At 43.0% G+C, this 15,046-nt stretch overlaps 1 protein-coding gene across 2 annotated transcripts in view; it reads left to right on the top strand.

The window, feature by feature from the left end:
- The first annotated feature begins 542 nt into the window (after window positions 1–542).
- The window catches only part of LOC145352713 (1-phosphatidylinositol 4,5-bisphosphate phosphodiesterase beta-2-like), a 118,430-nt gene continuing 103,926 nt past the window's right edge, over window positions 543–15,046 (top strand). For both annotated transcript variants that reach the window (XM_080202961.1, XM_080202962.1), the window contains exons 1-3: window positions 543–717; window positions 8,206–8,283; window positions 9,301–9,369. In XM_080202961.1, coding sequence (XP_080059087.1) covers window positions 634–717; window positions 8,206–8,283; window positions 9,301–9,369 — 231 coding nt within the window. In that variant the 5' untranslated portion in view covers window positions 543–633. The remainder of the gene's footprint in view (window positions 718–8,205; window positions 8,284–9,300; window positions 9,370–15,046) is intronic.

Raw genomic sequence — 15,046 nt, forward strand, 5'->3', positions numbered from 1 at the left:
CTCACCCTGAAATGGGTGTCAAATACACAGACTGACAATTTAGAGACAGTGGAGACGTCCAGGAATGTCTTGGTCAGGACTAACTGGACCAAGTACCCTCTGACCCTTGGGTACTAACTGGACCAAGTGCCCTCTGACCCCTGGGTGCTAACTGGACCAAGTACCCTCTGACTCCTGGGTACTAACCCAACTGAACCAATAGTGCAGTAAGGTGTACAATATACTACTATAGCAGTCTGTAGAATGAATTGTTAACCACATGTGTGTCATGGTAAATTGTACAACTGCGGTGAAAAGGATTGAAAAAACAGGCAGTGTAAAAACAGAGAGTGAGATGTGGGTTTGACTGAGAGATAACGCTGTCACAATGTGAGCAGCTACTTCCGCCTAGTGTGATTAACAGCCAGTGTTTGTCTCAGGGTGCCTGCTGTTAGCTCTGATTTGCATTTTACTTTACATGCAGCTAGTTTTTATTTGACTCCGGACTGATGACTAATATAAATAAGAGTTGCTTTTTCCCCCCCTTCCTGGAATCGTTCAGAGTGTGCTGCGTACTCGGTAGCATGTTGCGTGGCTCTCAACCCTGACCCACGCTCTGCCTAAGACATTTCAGTGTTTTTTATTTCATTGAGAATGGCAGGAACACCTCCTTTACTTACTGAGATTGTGGTGAAACCCACCATGGTCCATGGAGAGAAGTTCATCAAATGGGATGATGTAAGTAATTGTGGCATGAAACAGACGCCAAGTTTAAAAGTCACCTAGACATTGCTGCACCATTGTTGTGTCATACGTTGTTAAATCTAGCATTAATTTTGATTAAAGCAGGCTGTAACTCCTGATGAACTTTTCCAAGAACGTTATGAGGGAAGATGTGGTGAGGAGAGGTAAATTATGGTGAAATTAGGGAGGCATGGTAGCACAGTGGTTAGCACTGCTGCTTCACAGCTCCAGGGTCCTGGGTTCGACTCCCAGCTTGGGTCACTGTCTGTGTGGAGTTTGCACATTCTCCTCGTGTCTGCGTGGGTTTCCTCCGGGTGCTCCGGTTTCCTCCCACGGTCCAAAGATGTGCGGGTTAGGTTGATTGGCCATGCTAAAAATTGCCCCTTAGTGTCCTAAGACGCTTAGGTTAGAGGGATTAGAGGGTAATAATATGTGGGCATAGGGCCTGGGTGGAATTGTGATCGGTGCAGACTCCATGGGCCAAAGGGCCTCCGTCTGCACTGTAGGGTTCTATGAAAAGCTGTGGTGAGAAATGGTTCAGTGGATGAGTAATGGTGAGAAACAGTGAGTGAAGTGGAGAACAATAATGTGCCGTAAGGGTGAGGAACTGTGAGGTTTATGTAGAGTAACCAATGAAGGACAGTGAGGGTGATGAGGGAAGTTAAAGAAGGCTGTGCGGGATAGGGAAGAGAGAAATAGTGAAGGACAGTAAGGGACAGTGATGGGATTGAGGGGGAGGTGAGAGGAGGGAGGTGAGGAATGGCGAGGGAAGTAAAGGACAGTGAGGTAAGTGAAGAATGATGAGAAACAGTAAAACACAGTAGGGAATGATGCAATATGGAATATTGAGGTACACTGGGTGGTGTTGCGATGCAGTAACGTTTGGATAAATGTAGTGAAGTATGGCGCGAAATATTGAGCTATGGTGAGAATGCAATTAAAAAAAAATAGACAATACTGAAAATACTCAGCAGGCAGGCAGCATTTGTGGAGAAAGAAACACTTACCTGGCTGAACTGTAGCCAGCCCTGGGAGTTTAGAGGGGGAGAGGTTGGGAAAATTACGGAAAACTGTCACCATGCCTCCTCTATGTTGATTTCTACAGGGACGTTGGTAGCCTGATCCACAGAGGGGTGGTAGCCAACAACTGCGACTCCAGTCAAGGGTCATTATCCCACACCCATGGAATTTACCCGGCAGGACTGTGTATGGATCCTGGCAACTATTTGGATGTGGCCTCCTGTCAGAGAACCATGGGAACCTCCTCTCAAACCCCCAGAGAAGGAACGGCTAGGCTTAAATAGTCACAGCCATGGTCACAATCATTCCTGTAGCAGTGAACACCCTCCACAATTATTTTTTAGGATGTCTTCAGCAGACAGCTAATCTCTACCCTCCCTCAGCAGCGGCTATCCAGTGCTGCAGGTCCTCTCATTGGACCTCCTGTGTCACAATCCCTTCCACTGTCCTTAACTGGACATAGACACAGCCACATACAAGACCGCTTCACTGAAAGTTGCCCATGTGTGCACTTGGGATCCACACATCAATCCAATGTAACCACGGGAAAATTGACCCAACAGTTCAGTTTGATGACCTTCTGTTGGAACTAAGAAGTAACACTGGAGATTTTGTCTAAGTTCAGAGGCAGAAAAAGGTGGGAGAGCAGGAAGGAACAAAAGGGAAAATCTGTGATAGGGTGGAAGGCAACAGAGATTATATAGCAGAAGGGAAGATGGTGCAAGGCAAAAAGAGATGGTAATAGGGCAAAAAAAGAACCAACACTGGGTGTAGAGGAGGTAGAAATGGTAATAGTAGAAACCTTACCAACAACAGCTGCCTAATAAATGGGGACAGAGGTTATGATCTGAAATTTTGAATGGATTGTTGAATCCAGAAAGCTGTAAAATGACTAATTGGAAGATGCGGTGCTATTTGTCGAACTTGGGTTTAGTTTCATTGGAACAGAGGTCAGAGTTAGGAGACAACCAGAAGCACAGGGTCACAGTTGTGGACTCAACGAGATGTTTTGCAAAGCAGTCACTTAATCTGCAGTTGGTCTCTCCAATGTAGAAGTGACTCCGTCATGAACAGTGAATCAAGTATATTAACTTAAAAAGTACAAGTATATCTCTGTATCACCTGGTAGAAGTGCTTTGGGCATTGTATAATGGGAATTAGAAAGTCAGAAATTGCATCAAAGAAAGGTTCAGTGGGAACAGAAGGGGGTGTTGGGGATGATCGATGAATGGACCAGGCGAATGTAAAGGGAATGGTTCCTTTGGAATGCTGAAAGGGGAGGGGTCAGTGTTTGGTGGTGACACCACACTGGAGGTGGTGGAAATGGTGGAGGAAAATCCATTCAATTTAGAGGCTGGGATGGTGAGGATAAGGGAAACCATATCCTGCTTCTGGGAGGGTTGAGAGCAGAAGCAAGGAAACAGGTCAGACATGGCCGAGTGTCCTGTTAACCACAGGAAGCATCAGTTGAGGAGAAAGGAAGACAAATTGGAAACTGTATATGGAAGGTGGCATCATCAGATGATATCCAACAGATAGAGAAACTGGAAGAATGGAATTGAGGCATTACAGTAAACAGGAAGATTAATCAGTGGTAGTGTCATCATCTGGTCGAGGAAGGAGGAAGTGTCAAATAGTTGGCTTTCAGGAAGGAAAAGGTTGATTCATTAAATAACAATAATGACCTTCTTATCAACAGCTTTAATGATTTTGTAGGTGCCATTTCCTGCTTTCACCCTGATTTTGATTAACTTTGCTTCCATTTTCAACATCTCTGACCTTTACATGTTTATTCGAACCTTCCTTCCTTGATTTCTGTCTCTATTTATGGAGAAAGGCTATCAACAAATATTCACTGTAAGCTCACTGACTTTTATAGCTACCTTCCATCCCACTTCCCTTAAGGAATCTATTCCATTCTCCCAGTTCCTCTGTTTCCATTACATCTGTAGTATCTTCAAAGATGGGTGACCACCAAGTAGACTAACAAATGAATTCTTTATTAGGATATCTGGTACTAAGGTATCTATGTACAAAGAGTGAAAGGCTACCGTAGTCTATGACTCCAGACTCCTAACTGCAAGGAATATGATTTGCGCGCTACCAAAATCCTCCTCCTTTAAGTTCCCAATGAACACATTTCAATAATGATGAAACTATTTACAATATTATACAAATGGATCTCAAACACCATCCTTTATAAGGTAAATCAATCCAGGGACTTTCTGATCCTTTGCAGAATGTCATAATTCCCTAGCAGGTGCTCCAACAGTGGAAGTAACTTCATTTGAACCTCAATGGGTTGACTCTAGACTTGTGAATGTCCGTCAGTGCAAATAACTTCTCCAGTTTCCACTGGAACATCAGTTGGCTCTTTCTTGGGGTAGCTTGTGCTGCATTACTTACATCCAGGTCATGATCAGGATGGATTGCCCCACTTGTTTTGTGTGTGATTCTCTCCTTCTCAATTAGTCCAGATGCTTCTTTATCCCTTTTCCTTGGATCAGAATTTCATACGACACTGGGCCTGTTCTGGCCATGACTATTCCAAAGATCCAATTTGAACCAGATCCATAATTCTTTACATCTACCAAGTTTCCACCTCAAATGTCCTTTCTGCTGCTGTTGAGTTGTAATGCTTCTTCTTTGTGTTCTGTTTTGCCTCTACCCTACCTGCCAAATTGGGGAATACGAGATCCAACCTTGTTCGGATATATCTGCCCATAGTAGCTCAGAAGATGTAACATCTGTGGTGACATGAGGTGTTGTTCTACAAGTGATCAGGAAATGGGTCAGTTTGTAGAGAAGTTGATTACTATTTCTTCATGGCGGTTTTCTACTCAAGTGTATCTGTCTCTCCCAATTCTCTGTGCACCTTGATGTTTTAGTAGTATTCAGTAGTATTACCTCATGATTCCTACACCCCTGCTGAGTTAGTTTTAAACCTCTTCAATAGCAGTATTGTCCCTGCTGTGTTCAAATGAAAACCATCTGACTTGAGTAGCTTTGCAACTACTCAGCAACGTCCTTGACCCTGGCACCAGGGAGGCAACATTCCATCTTGGATTAACATCCATGGTTGCAGAGATATCTAGCTGTTGTCCTGATTATTGAGTCTTCTATTGTTTTTCCAATCTTCCTCAAACCCTATTGTACAGCTAAGTTGCTATGGCAATATGCACTTGACTCTGGCTGCACTCCTCAATCCAACCATTACTCAGAACAGAATACTGATTGGAGAGTAAGTCACAATTCTGCCTGGTCCCTCTTGATTCCCTGGCACTTACCCATTCCTTCTTTTCCAACATTCCCTTAAGCTGCAGGTGACCATGTCTATAAACATGATGTCCACAAAGCCCTCAAGTGCTGCAGTAAATTCCAGAGCTCGAGCTGCTACAACTGATAAAATAAGTATCCTGGAGTTTCCACACGCAAAAGGACATGTGCTCCAACGGATCCAAGATTCTCCACCAGGACTCTATTTATGAAACTTACTACTTAAATAAACGTACTCACCTGATAGTTGCCAATTAGCTGCTTCTCTTGTGCTGATGTTATTTTACTAGATAGGTTAATTTAGTTTGTTTACTTTTATTATATAAATCCTTTAGTTCATTATTTTTGATTAAAGCTTATAAATATACTCACCTTGGCTGTCTTCTGTTTCCCTCTTTATTGATTATGATGTTATTATGACAGCACTTTTTGATTTCTCCTTTTGTTTGATCTGGGTCCTGTTGTGATATCTACTCTATTCCTACTCCTTCATGTCCAGTCTTTAGTTACTCTTTTATCCTCTACTTTTGCTGGTATGTCCAATCTGGTCTGTTCTCTTCACTCTTTCTCTCTTTTATCTTCCGCCACTGCTGGTGTCTTCAATGAAATCCATGTTAAGTTAGAGTTAGGTAAAGTATGGAAGCCTTTTGGTGCAGTGGCAGCACCCCTATATCTGAACTAGAAGCCATGGATTTGAGTCCCATTCTGGGACATAATGGCCATGTAAAATGCACTTATAAAGAGGCCAAAAAGTTTGATTCTCAACCTGAAAATTCTTCTGATGCACCCATGGCAGGTGATAAGGGTGGGAAGGCCTCAATCAGAACCTGCAGAAGGCAACGGTAAATCAGCAGTAACTTAGCATGCATAACTATGAACCAAAGACATGGATGTTCACGGTCACTAATGCCACCTTAAGGCATGGTACTAGAAGAGAATAAAGTATGGTGTGATGCTTTGTATTGTACAGCATGGTAAGGAATGATGTGGTGGCTCGTGTTGCAATCAGGTGAGGAGGGGGGTAGATTTGTTTCCCTCTTTCCCACTTCTTGTTTGACTGCAACAGCTTTTTTAAAAAAACGTGCTTGCCAATTCAGTCCTCAAGCTATGTATACACTGAACTTTTATTGGACTCTTAAAAAGACTGCTCGATCTATCTCCCCACCCCTAAATTTACGTGTGTGTGTGTGTGTGTGTGTGTGTTCGTGGGACATGGGTGTCATTGGCTGGCCAGCATTTATTGCCCATCCCTAGTTGCCCTTGGAGGGCAGTTGACAATCATCCGCATTGCTGTGGTTCTGGAGTCACATGTAGGCCAAACCAGGTAAGGACGGCAGACTTCCTTCCCTGAAGGACGTTAGTAAACCAGATGGGTTTTTCTGACGATCGACAATTGTCTCATGGTCATTGGTAGATTCGTAATTCCAGGGTTTTTTTATTGAATCCAAATTCCACCATCTGCTGTGGCAAGATTCAAACCTGAGTTCCCCAGAATATTAGCTGAGTATCTGGATTAATAGTCTAGTGACAATACCACTAGGCTAATTAAACTGAGTGAAATACAACCAATACTATTCTCTTCTTCTGGCCATGCTTAATTCTCCCTTAGTGTACCCGAACAAGTGCCAAAGTGTGGTAACTAGGGGATTTTTCACAGTAACTTCATTGCAGTATTAATGCAAGCCGACTTGTGATACTAATGAATAAATAAACTTACAGGGAAACCTGATTCTGTGTGTCTTTTACTGACAGAGTATGTAAACGGTTAAATGCTCGCTGAAGGGACAATTTAGCATGGCCAACCAACCAAACCTGCACATTTTTGGATTATGGGAGGAAACTGGAACACCTGAAGGAAACCCGTGCAGACATGGGGAGAATGTGTGAACTCCAGACAGTTAGTCACCCAAGGCCGGTATTGAACCCCGGGTCCCTGGCACTGTGAGGCAGCAGTGCTAACCACCGTGCCACCATGCTGCCCCAGTTGAACATCTGCATCATTGTACCTTAGAAATTACAAAATCAGAAGATGGAGTCAACCAATCTAGAAAATTCCATGAGAAATAATCACCTCACTTTGAAGGAGTGTGAATGGGCCATCTCCTAGCCCATTCACAAAGCGTCCATACAATCACCAAGATATTCAAATGAGTGGAAAACAAAGAATAAGGTATAATCACCTCAGATAATGAACTCTGGCTGAGAAAGGAACTCACCCAACCCTAATCTAGTCATGTAAACCATGGACCTGGAATCCACTAGGCAAAGCTATTTTTGGATAACTTGTCAGCTGGAGTGAGTCCCAGGATGTGTTGGTTAGGAGGATAAATATATGGGGTTCCAGGGTTATGTCCTGGGTGGGGTGCTCTGTTGGAGAGTCAGTGCAGACTCAATGGGCCAATTGGCCTCCTTCTGCACAACAGGGATTCTATGATTCAGCTCAGAAACTGCAATTTCAAGTCCCTGGAAAGCTGTTTTGGTCCTTTAAAACAATCAATGATTTTTAGTCAGTAAATTGATTGTCATTTTTGATATAAAGCTTGGCTTTCTAACACTAGGTATGGAACAGCGGTGTACTGTAAGTTACAGTAAGATACAGTGAAGTATGGAAAGATACAATGAGTTATACTGAGGTAGGGCAGGTCGAGGTGTAATCTGTCTTTCTTTATGTCTTTCTTTTTCTATTTTTCAATCTCTGTCACTTTCTCTCTCTTTGCCATTCTCTTGGGTGAACTACGGATTATTAATCCGAGCCATCTATCCTCTGAGGTTGACATAAAAGATTCCATGTCATGATTTAAAGGAGAACAGGACCTTCTCGCTGGTGTCTTTTCCAATATCTAATCTTCAATTAATATCACCCAGAAACAGATAATCTGTTTATGGGACCTTTCAGCATGCAAACTGGGCTGTTGTGTTTCCTACATCACCTAAGTGACTACACTTCAAAGATAACTCATTGGTTGTAAAGTACATTGGGACGTCTTGAGCTCACTTTTCTTTTGTCTCAGTCTCTTCTACCTCCACACTTCTTTCTCAATCCTTCTCTCATCAATGACAGAGAAACCACTGAAAACACAGTCAGAAAGTATAGTTCTCACAATAGCAGCACTTTTCTTGAGTTCTCAAGGCCAGATGTGAGTTGGCAACATTCGAGCCAATGTTGTGTTATTTTTGTACCCTCAGGAGACAGGGGTTGGATCGCCAGTGGTTCTACGTATTGATTCCTGCGGGCACTTCCTGTACTGGACGTACCAGAATAAGGTAAGAATGATCAGGACTTCAATGACCTGGAACTTACACATTTCTCTCCAATTTTCTCCATTCAGAGGAAGAGGCAGTGACTATTCAGCCCCTTGAGCCTGTTCTATTAGTCCGCTATTATATCATAGTTGATCTGTACTTCAATTCCATTCACCAGCCTTTGTTCCAAATTTTTTAATCTCCTTAGCTAAAAAAAATCTCAGTTTTGAAAGTTCCAATTGATCCCCACAGAATCTATAGCTTTTCAGAGAAGAGCATTCCAGATTTTCTTTCTGCGTAGAAATGTTCTCTGATTTCATTTGCTAAACAGCCTGGCTTTAGTTTTAAGATTATGCCTCATTGCCTCATTGTTCCAGACTTTCTCACCAGAACAAAGGGTTTTGCCATATTGAAGTATTTTGCCATTTCAAATACTTCAACATCAGGCCACAGTCTCCTACATTCAACTCTTGAAGGTAATGATACTCCCTCATGTTCGGGTTCCATAGCTTCTGATATTCTTTAGGGAATATTGGGGTAAACTGAAAAAAATATTTTAAGGTGTGTTAAATCGGGACTTATCTAACAAAGAGTTAATCTGAAACAGGTCCTGGACTCTGCATTGTTCTCCATGGTCCTGTCTTCTCTCTGAGGCCACTGATCTCTCAGGGCCCTTGGTCCCTCTTTGCCTTTGATTTCCCTTGGAGCCTGTTGTCTCTCTTGGGGCCTGTTGTCCTAAGGGCTTATGGAGTTTCAGTGCCTGTAGTCTCTGGGATGTGATAAACCAATGAATATTATTGAGGGGCAAGCGCTAAAGAGACAATTGCATTCAATTTAATAAATGGAAGGAGAGTTGGTCCATAAGGAATGAATTGTTGATCAGAAATACAGCTAAAATATTAAGAGACTACCCAGTGTGATGACAAACAGCAGGAAGGAGTGCGACTGATGCTATTCACCAATTTTTATGTGTGGTCTGTCGGCTGTAAGGGACTGCAAGTGGTTATGATCATCATCCATTCCTGTTTCTTTCTGCAGCAAATGGACTGCCTGGAATTCACCATGATCCGTGACACAAGAATTGGAAAATATGCCAAAGTCCCAAAGGTAAGCTCTGAGGCCTTGAGTGCTGCTCTCCTACAAAGGAGTAGCTGTCAATAGGCTGGTGCTTCCCATTCTCCCTCTCTGCACTTTGTTCACACAAAATGTACCCAAACACAATGACATGTGAAGAAGGAGCTGATGCAACTCTCCATTCTTAGTAAGTTTTCTTCAGGACACTGCCATTTGACTTGGTCGTATCCCCTCCTCCTACCCTGCCATTCAAAGATATAATTCCCATGTTTCACAATCTCACGCCAATTCTGCAAAGCTTCACCAATCTCAGCAAAGCCTACTGTGGCAGCAAATTACATAGAAATTACAGGGTACAAATTGATCATTTGGTCCACCAGACGTTGTTAATGTTTGTCCTCAATACGAACACTACCCCAATCCCATGACCTGAGTCGTTCCCATTTTCATTTATTCCCCTGTTAGGTCAACCACTGATCTAATCCTTTCTTTAATCGTTAACACATCTTTGCAGAAATCACTAACTCCAGCAATGAAAATGTTTCTCCTCTAAATCCTCTCTATAAATAATCAGCTTAATCCATCTACTCTCTCCATCTATTTGGAATAATAAGGGGAGTGGGAATCCTTTCAGATAGACAGGAGAGAGCTAGGGACTCAGGTCATGGGGTTCGGGTGTTTGAACACATACGTGAGATGCAGGCTGGAATCTAATCAAGGAGTTAAAGAGTTTCATATATAGAATAATGGATACCAGGAAGTGAGTTAGAGGATGAATGCAACCAAGAGCTTGGGTTGGTTTAGAGATAGGGACTTGTGCCAAAATTGAGAGAGCCCTGACAGGTCAGTCACGCAAAAGCTGGGTGCAGTCATACTCACTAAATCACACTTTATAATTAACATCCCAAACTCCTCCATCACTCTCCCAACAACAGGACAAATCCTGCCGAGGTGGTGACCAGTGTACACAGGCAGGAGGAAGTTACCCTCAACATTGAGTCCAGGCTCCATGATGTCCCATGGCATCAGGTCAAACATAGGCCTGGAAACCTCTTGCTGGTTACTGCACCAATCACACCCAGCCTCTCCGTCCCCAACCCGAGCCCATCAACCCACTGCTGCCCCAGCTGATGAATCAGTGCTTCACCATGATGAACATCATGTGGAAGAAGCCCTAGAAAGACTCAGAATATACTCTGTGTGGGGAATTTGAAGTCTATCATCAAGAGTGGCTTGGTAACACCAAGGCTGACTGAGTTGACTTCGTCCTAAAGGACGTATCATCCTGACTATCTACTTATTACAGATGCATCTATCCATGACAGTGTAGGTAGAAGTGACCACAGCTTTGTCATAGAATCCTACAGTACAAAAGGAGGCCATTCAGCTCATCAAGCCTGCACTGACTCTCTGACAGAATATCCCACCCAAGCCCTTTCTTGTAACTGCACTTTACTCCACTAATCCCCTATCTTTGGGCATTAAGGGGCAATTTAGCATGACCAATCCACCTAACCTGTACATCTTTGGGATGTGGGAGGAGCACCAGGGGAAACCCACGCAGACAGGAGTATGTGCAAACTCCACACAGACAACCATCTAAGGCTGGAATTGAACCAGGTCCCTGGTGCTGTGAGGCAGCAGTGCTAACCACTATGCCACTGTGTCATCGAGGAAATAAAGTCTTGTTTCACACTGGGGATACTGTTCCCAGAAGACAAGAATCAGATCAGTCATTATTTTATTGGCGTGAGGAGCCAAATGGCCTACTCGCGCCCAATTATATGTTATATTTTTATGTTCTTGTGTAGCTGAATGTGTTATATTAGGCTCCAACCTATAGGAAGGGTTCTGAGGCTTTAGAGATAATAACAGCACAGATTCAGCAGGATGCTGTGCGGTATAATGAATTCTCAGTAGAATAATGAATAAATAACTAAGACTATGGAGCAATAAAATTATGAATGGATGGAACAAAATGAGTAGAAACAGACTATTTTCAGTAAGAGAGGATCTTAGAATGAGGGGCCATTGATACAAGATTAAATTTAAGACAATTACAACAGTGAACAGGCAAACCTCCTTACAGATAGTTTGGAGGCTGTTGAAATAATTTCCAGGATTAGTCATTGAGGTGGAAACATTCCAGATTAGATTGGAAAGGCCGATGGAGGAGGAGGTTAAAATAAATGGTCAGAATTATTTGCTCAGATATGCAGGGTAAAAACCAACACGTTGGAATATATAGGAAGTACAACACGGAAAGAGGCCATTCAGCCCAGCCAGTTTATGTTGGTGTTTCAATTCCAAGCATGCCTCTTCCTAAGTTTCCTCTATGACCTTCTCCCTCATACATTTGTCTAGTTCCCCTTAACTGCGTCTATTGCCCTGAATAATGAGTTCCACATTCTCACCACCCTTTGAATGAGAAAAGCTCCTTCTGAAACACAGACTGGTTGGGATTAATGATGTGGAGATGCTGTAAGAAGTCTCACAACATCAGGTTAAAGTCCAACAGGTTTATTTGGTGGCACGAGTTTTCGGAGCACTGCTCCTTCTTCAAGTGAGTGAAGAATTGTGTTCACAAACAGGGCGTACATAGACACACACTCAGTTTACAAGATAATGGCTGGAATGCAAGTCTTTACAGGTACAGACAATGCAAATGGAAAGAGGGTTAAGCACAGGTTAAAGAGGTGCCAATTGACTCCAGTGAGATTTTGCAAGCCCAGGCAAGTCATGGGACTTATAGATAGTGTGACATGAACCCAAGATCCCAGTTGAGGCTGCCCTTATGTGTTTGGAACTTGGCTATCAGTTTCTGCTCAGTGATTCTGCGTTGTTGTGTGTCATGAAGGCCGCCTGGGAGAACACTTACCCAAAGATCAAAAGCTGAATGCCCTTGACTGCTGAAGTGTTCCCTGACAGGAAGAGAACACTCCTACCTGGTGACTGTCGAGCGGTGTCCATTTCATCCGTTGTTGTAGCATCTGCACGGTCTCGCCAATGTGCCATGTCTTGTGACAACCTTTCCTGCAGCGTATCAGATAGACAACGTTGGCCGAGTCATAAGGATATGTACTGTGTACCTGGTGGATGGTGTTCTCACGTGAGATGATGGTATCCGTGTTGATGATCCAGCACGTCTCGCAGAGGTTGCTGTGGCAGGGTTGTGTGGTGTCATGGTCACTGTTCTCCTGAAGCCTGGGTAGTTTGCTGTGGACAGTGGTGTGTTTGAGGTTGTGCGGCTGTGTGAGGCAAGAAGTGGGGGTGTGGGGACAGCCTTGGCAAGATGTTTGTTCTCATCGATGACATGTTGAAGGTTCCGGAGAAGATGTTGTAGCTTCTCCACTCCAGGGAAATACTGGACAATGAAGGGTACACTGACTGCTGTGTCCCATGTTTGTCTTCTGAGTGGGTTAGTGCAGTTTTTCGCTGCGGTGCATCAGAAATGTTGATCGATAAGTCGAGCGCATATCCTGTTCTTATGAGGCGAGTTTTAGTATCTGTAGGTATCTGTTGCGATCCTCCTCATCTGAGCAGATCCTGTGTATATGGATTAATGGCCTGTGAGGTATTTCAATTTATGTGTATTTCAGTCTTTTGAGAATCCTGGAGGCTGTATTGAAGTCCCTTGGTGGGGGGGCACTGTGTCAAAATCCCCTGGGGACGCTGTGTCAAGATCTCCTCATGCAGCAAAGGTCTGTCAAGGCCCTCCTGGCCTCAAAGAGACTATTTTGAAGTCCTCTGAGCAGGCTATATACAGGTAGGCTTTGATAAAGCCTCTCCAACCTTGAGGGAGCTGTGTCAAGGTTCTCAGGAAGCCTTTGTTGACGCACTCAAGTACAGCGAGACTTTGTTGAGATCCCTTGGTGGTGTGGGTGATAAGTGTTTACTCCCATTTTTACTCACATGAAAGGACAAGAGCTTGCTTTTACTTGGCACTTTTCATGATCATCAGACGTTTCAAAGTGCTTTGCAGCATAAGAAGCATTTCTGAAGTGTAGTCATTGTTGGAAACGCAGCAACTAATTTGTGCACAGAAAGGTCCCGCAAAGCAATTTGATAACAAGCCAGGTAAACTGTTTTTGTGATGTTGATTGAGGAATAAATATTGAGTGGGAAGAACTCCCCTGGTCTTCTTCAAAATAGTGCCATGGGATCTTTCATATCTATCTGAAAGGATAGACAAAGTCTTGGTTTCTTTCTGTGCATCTGTGCCAGAGCAGCAATCACTCAGTATTGTACTAGAGGATCAGCCTTGAATTTTTATGCTTTAGCCCCAGAGTGGGACTTGAAGCCAGGATCTTATGATTCAAAGTGAGAGAGCTGCCAACTGAGTCAGCTGATTGCCAGTTGGATGGCAGGATAAGCAATTTGTTTAACAAGAATGCAAAACTCATGTTTATGAATGCGCTGATCTGCGGATTAACAAATCTAAAAAAAAACATGCAAATATTACAAACTGACAATCGGAAGCACTGACACAAGAATTAGGAACATGAGTAGGCCAATCAGCCTCTCGAGCCTGCAACCCCACACCCCCTCACAACCCCTCAATTTGATAAGATCCGATCTAATTGTGGCCTCAACTCCACATTCCTGTCTATTCCCCATAATCCTTGACTCCCTTCCCGATCAAAAAAATCTATCTGAGACTTGAATTTAGTCAATAACTCAGTGTCCAGAGATGTGGTATACAGTTTCCAGTGCTAGGGCTCAAAATCAATCAGTGTTTGCCACGTCAAGCACCAAAGACTAATGATCCCTCTGACAGAAAATATTTCTCTCATCTCAGTCTTAAATACAAGAACATACAGCAATCCACAGTTCCGATGAATGAGACTTAGATAGTTGGGAAGCTTACAGAGCTCATCACTGTTGCACTGGGTCCATTGTCATTTTGCAACGACAAGGAGGATATGTGAGGGTTTCAAAACAAGGTAAAAATTTGGTCGGGCTTCGGCATGACTGGTTTTGTAGAAGTCGGTGTAATTATTTCCACAACTGGCAATCTGCTGTTGCCATCAGTGATGATAATCAGGTGCTTACCATTGTGTGAGTCTCTGAAATCAACACTAACCTCAATCCGTGATCCTGGAAGTAGTTCAGACATCTTGAGATGATCATGAAGATTTGAGGTTTTGGTGTCTGACATGCCAAATGATTGATTTTGTGCCCTACTATTTGTTGATTCCTGGGAACTATACCCTTTCTCAAACAACTTTTTTGGTTTTTGACAATTCTCTGATGACCTTTGTATGCTATATCTATAAAAAAGTTCCCTCGACCATTGCGGAATGACAATGAAGTTGTTGCATAACATGAGATCCAATGTAGTTGTAATGGTGAGCTCATTTTGAATATTGTGAGGATCTTGTATTGTGTGAGCAATTCCATTTGGAAATGCTCTCTTGGTCACATCTTTCCTGTTTCATGATTCTATAACCATCAGAAGTATTTGTAATGCTTTATTCTGTTTAGTTGTCACTTTGAGACTAATTTTTGAAACATTGGCAATACATTTAGGTTTGCATAGTTAAAATGTTGTTTGGCAATCTTTTCCTCACAACTAGTAGGACTTACTATTGGTAACAGATGTCATGAAAGATAACTCTATGGTTTGAACTTGCCTGGCTGATACTCAATATGGAATTCTTGTGGTTTGAGTATCCAATGCTCTATTTGGACACTGTGGGGCAGCACGGTA

Source organism: Carcharhinus amblyrhynchos, chromosome 14, assembly GCF_965287045.1.
Source record: "Carcharhinus amblyrhynchos chromosome 14, sCarAmb.v2.hapA, whole genome shotgun sequence".
In the NCBI taxonomy this organism is placed as follows: domain Eukaryota; kingdom Metazoa; phylum Chordata; class Chondrichthyes; order Carcharhiniformes; family Carcharhinidae; genus Carcharhinus; species Carcharhinus amblyrhynchos.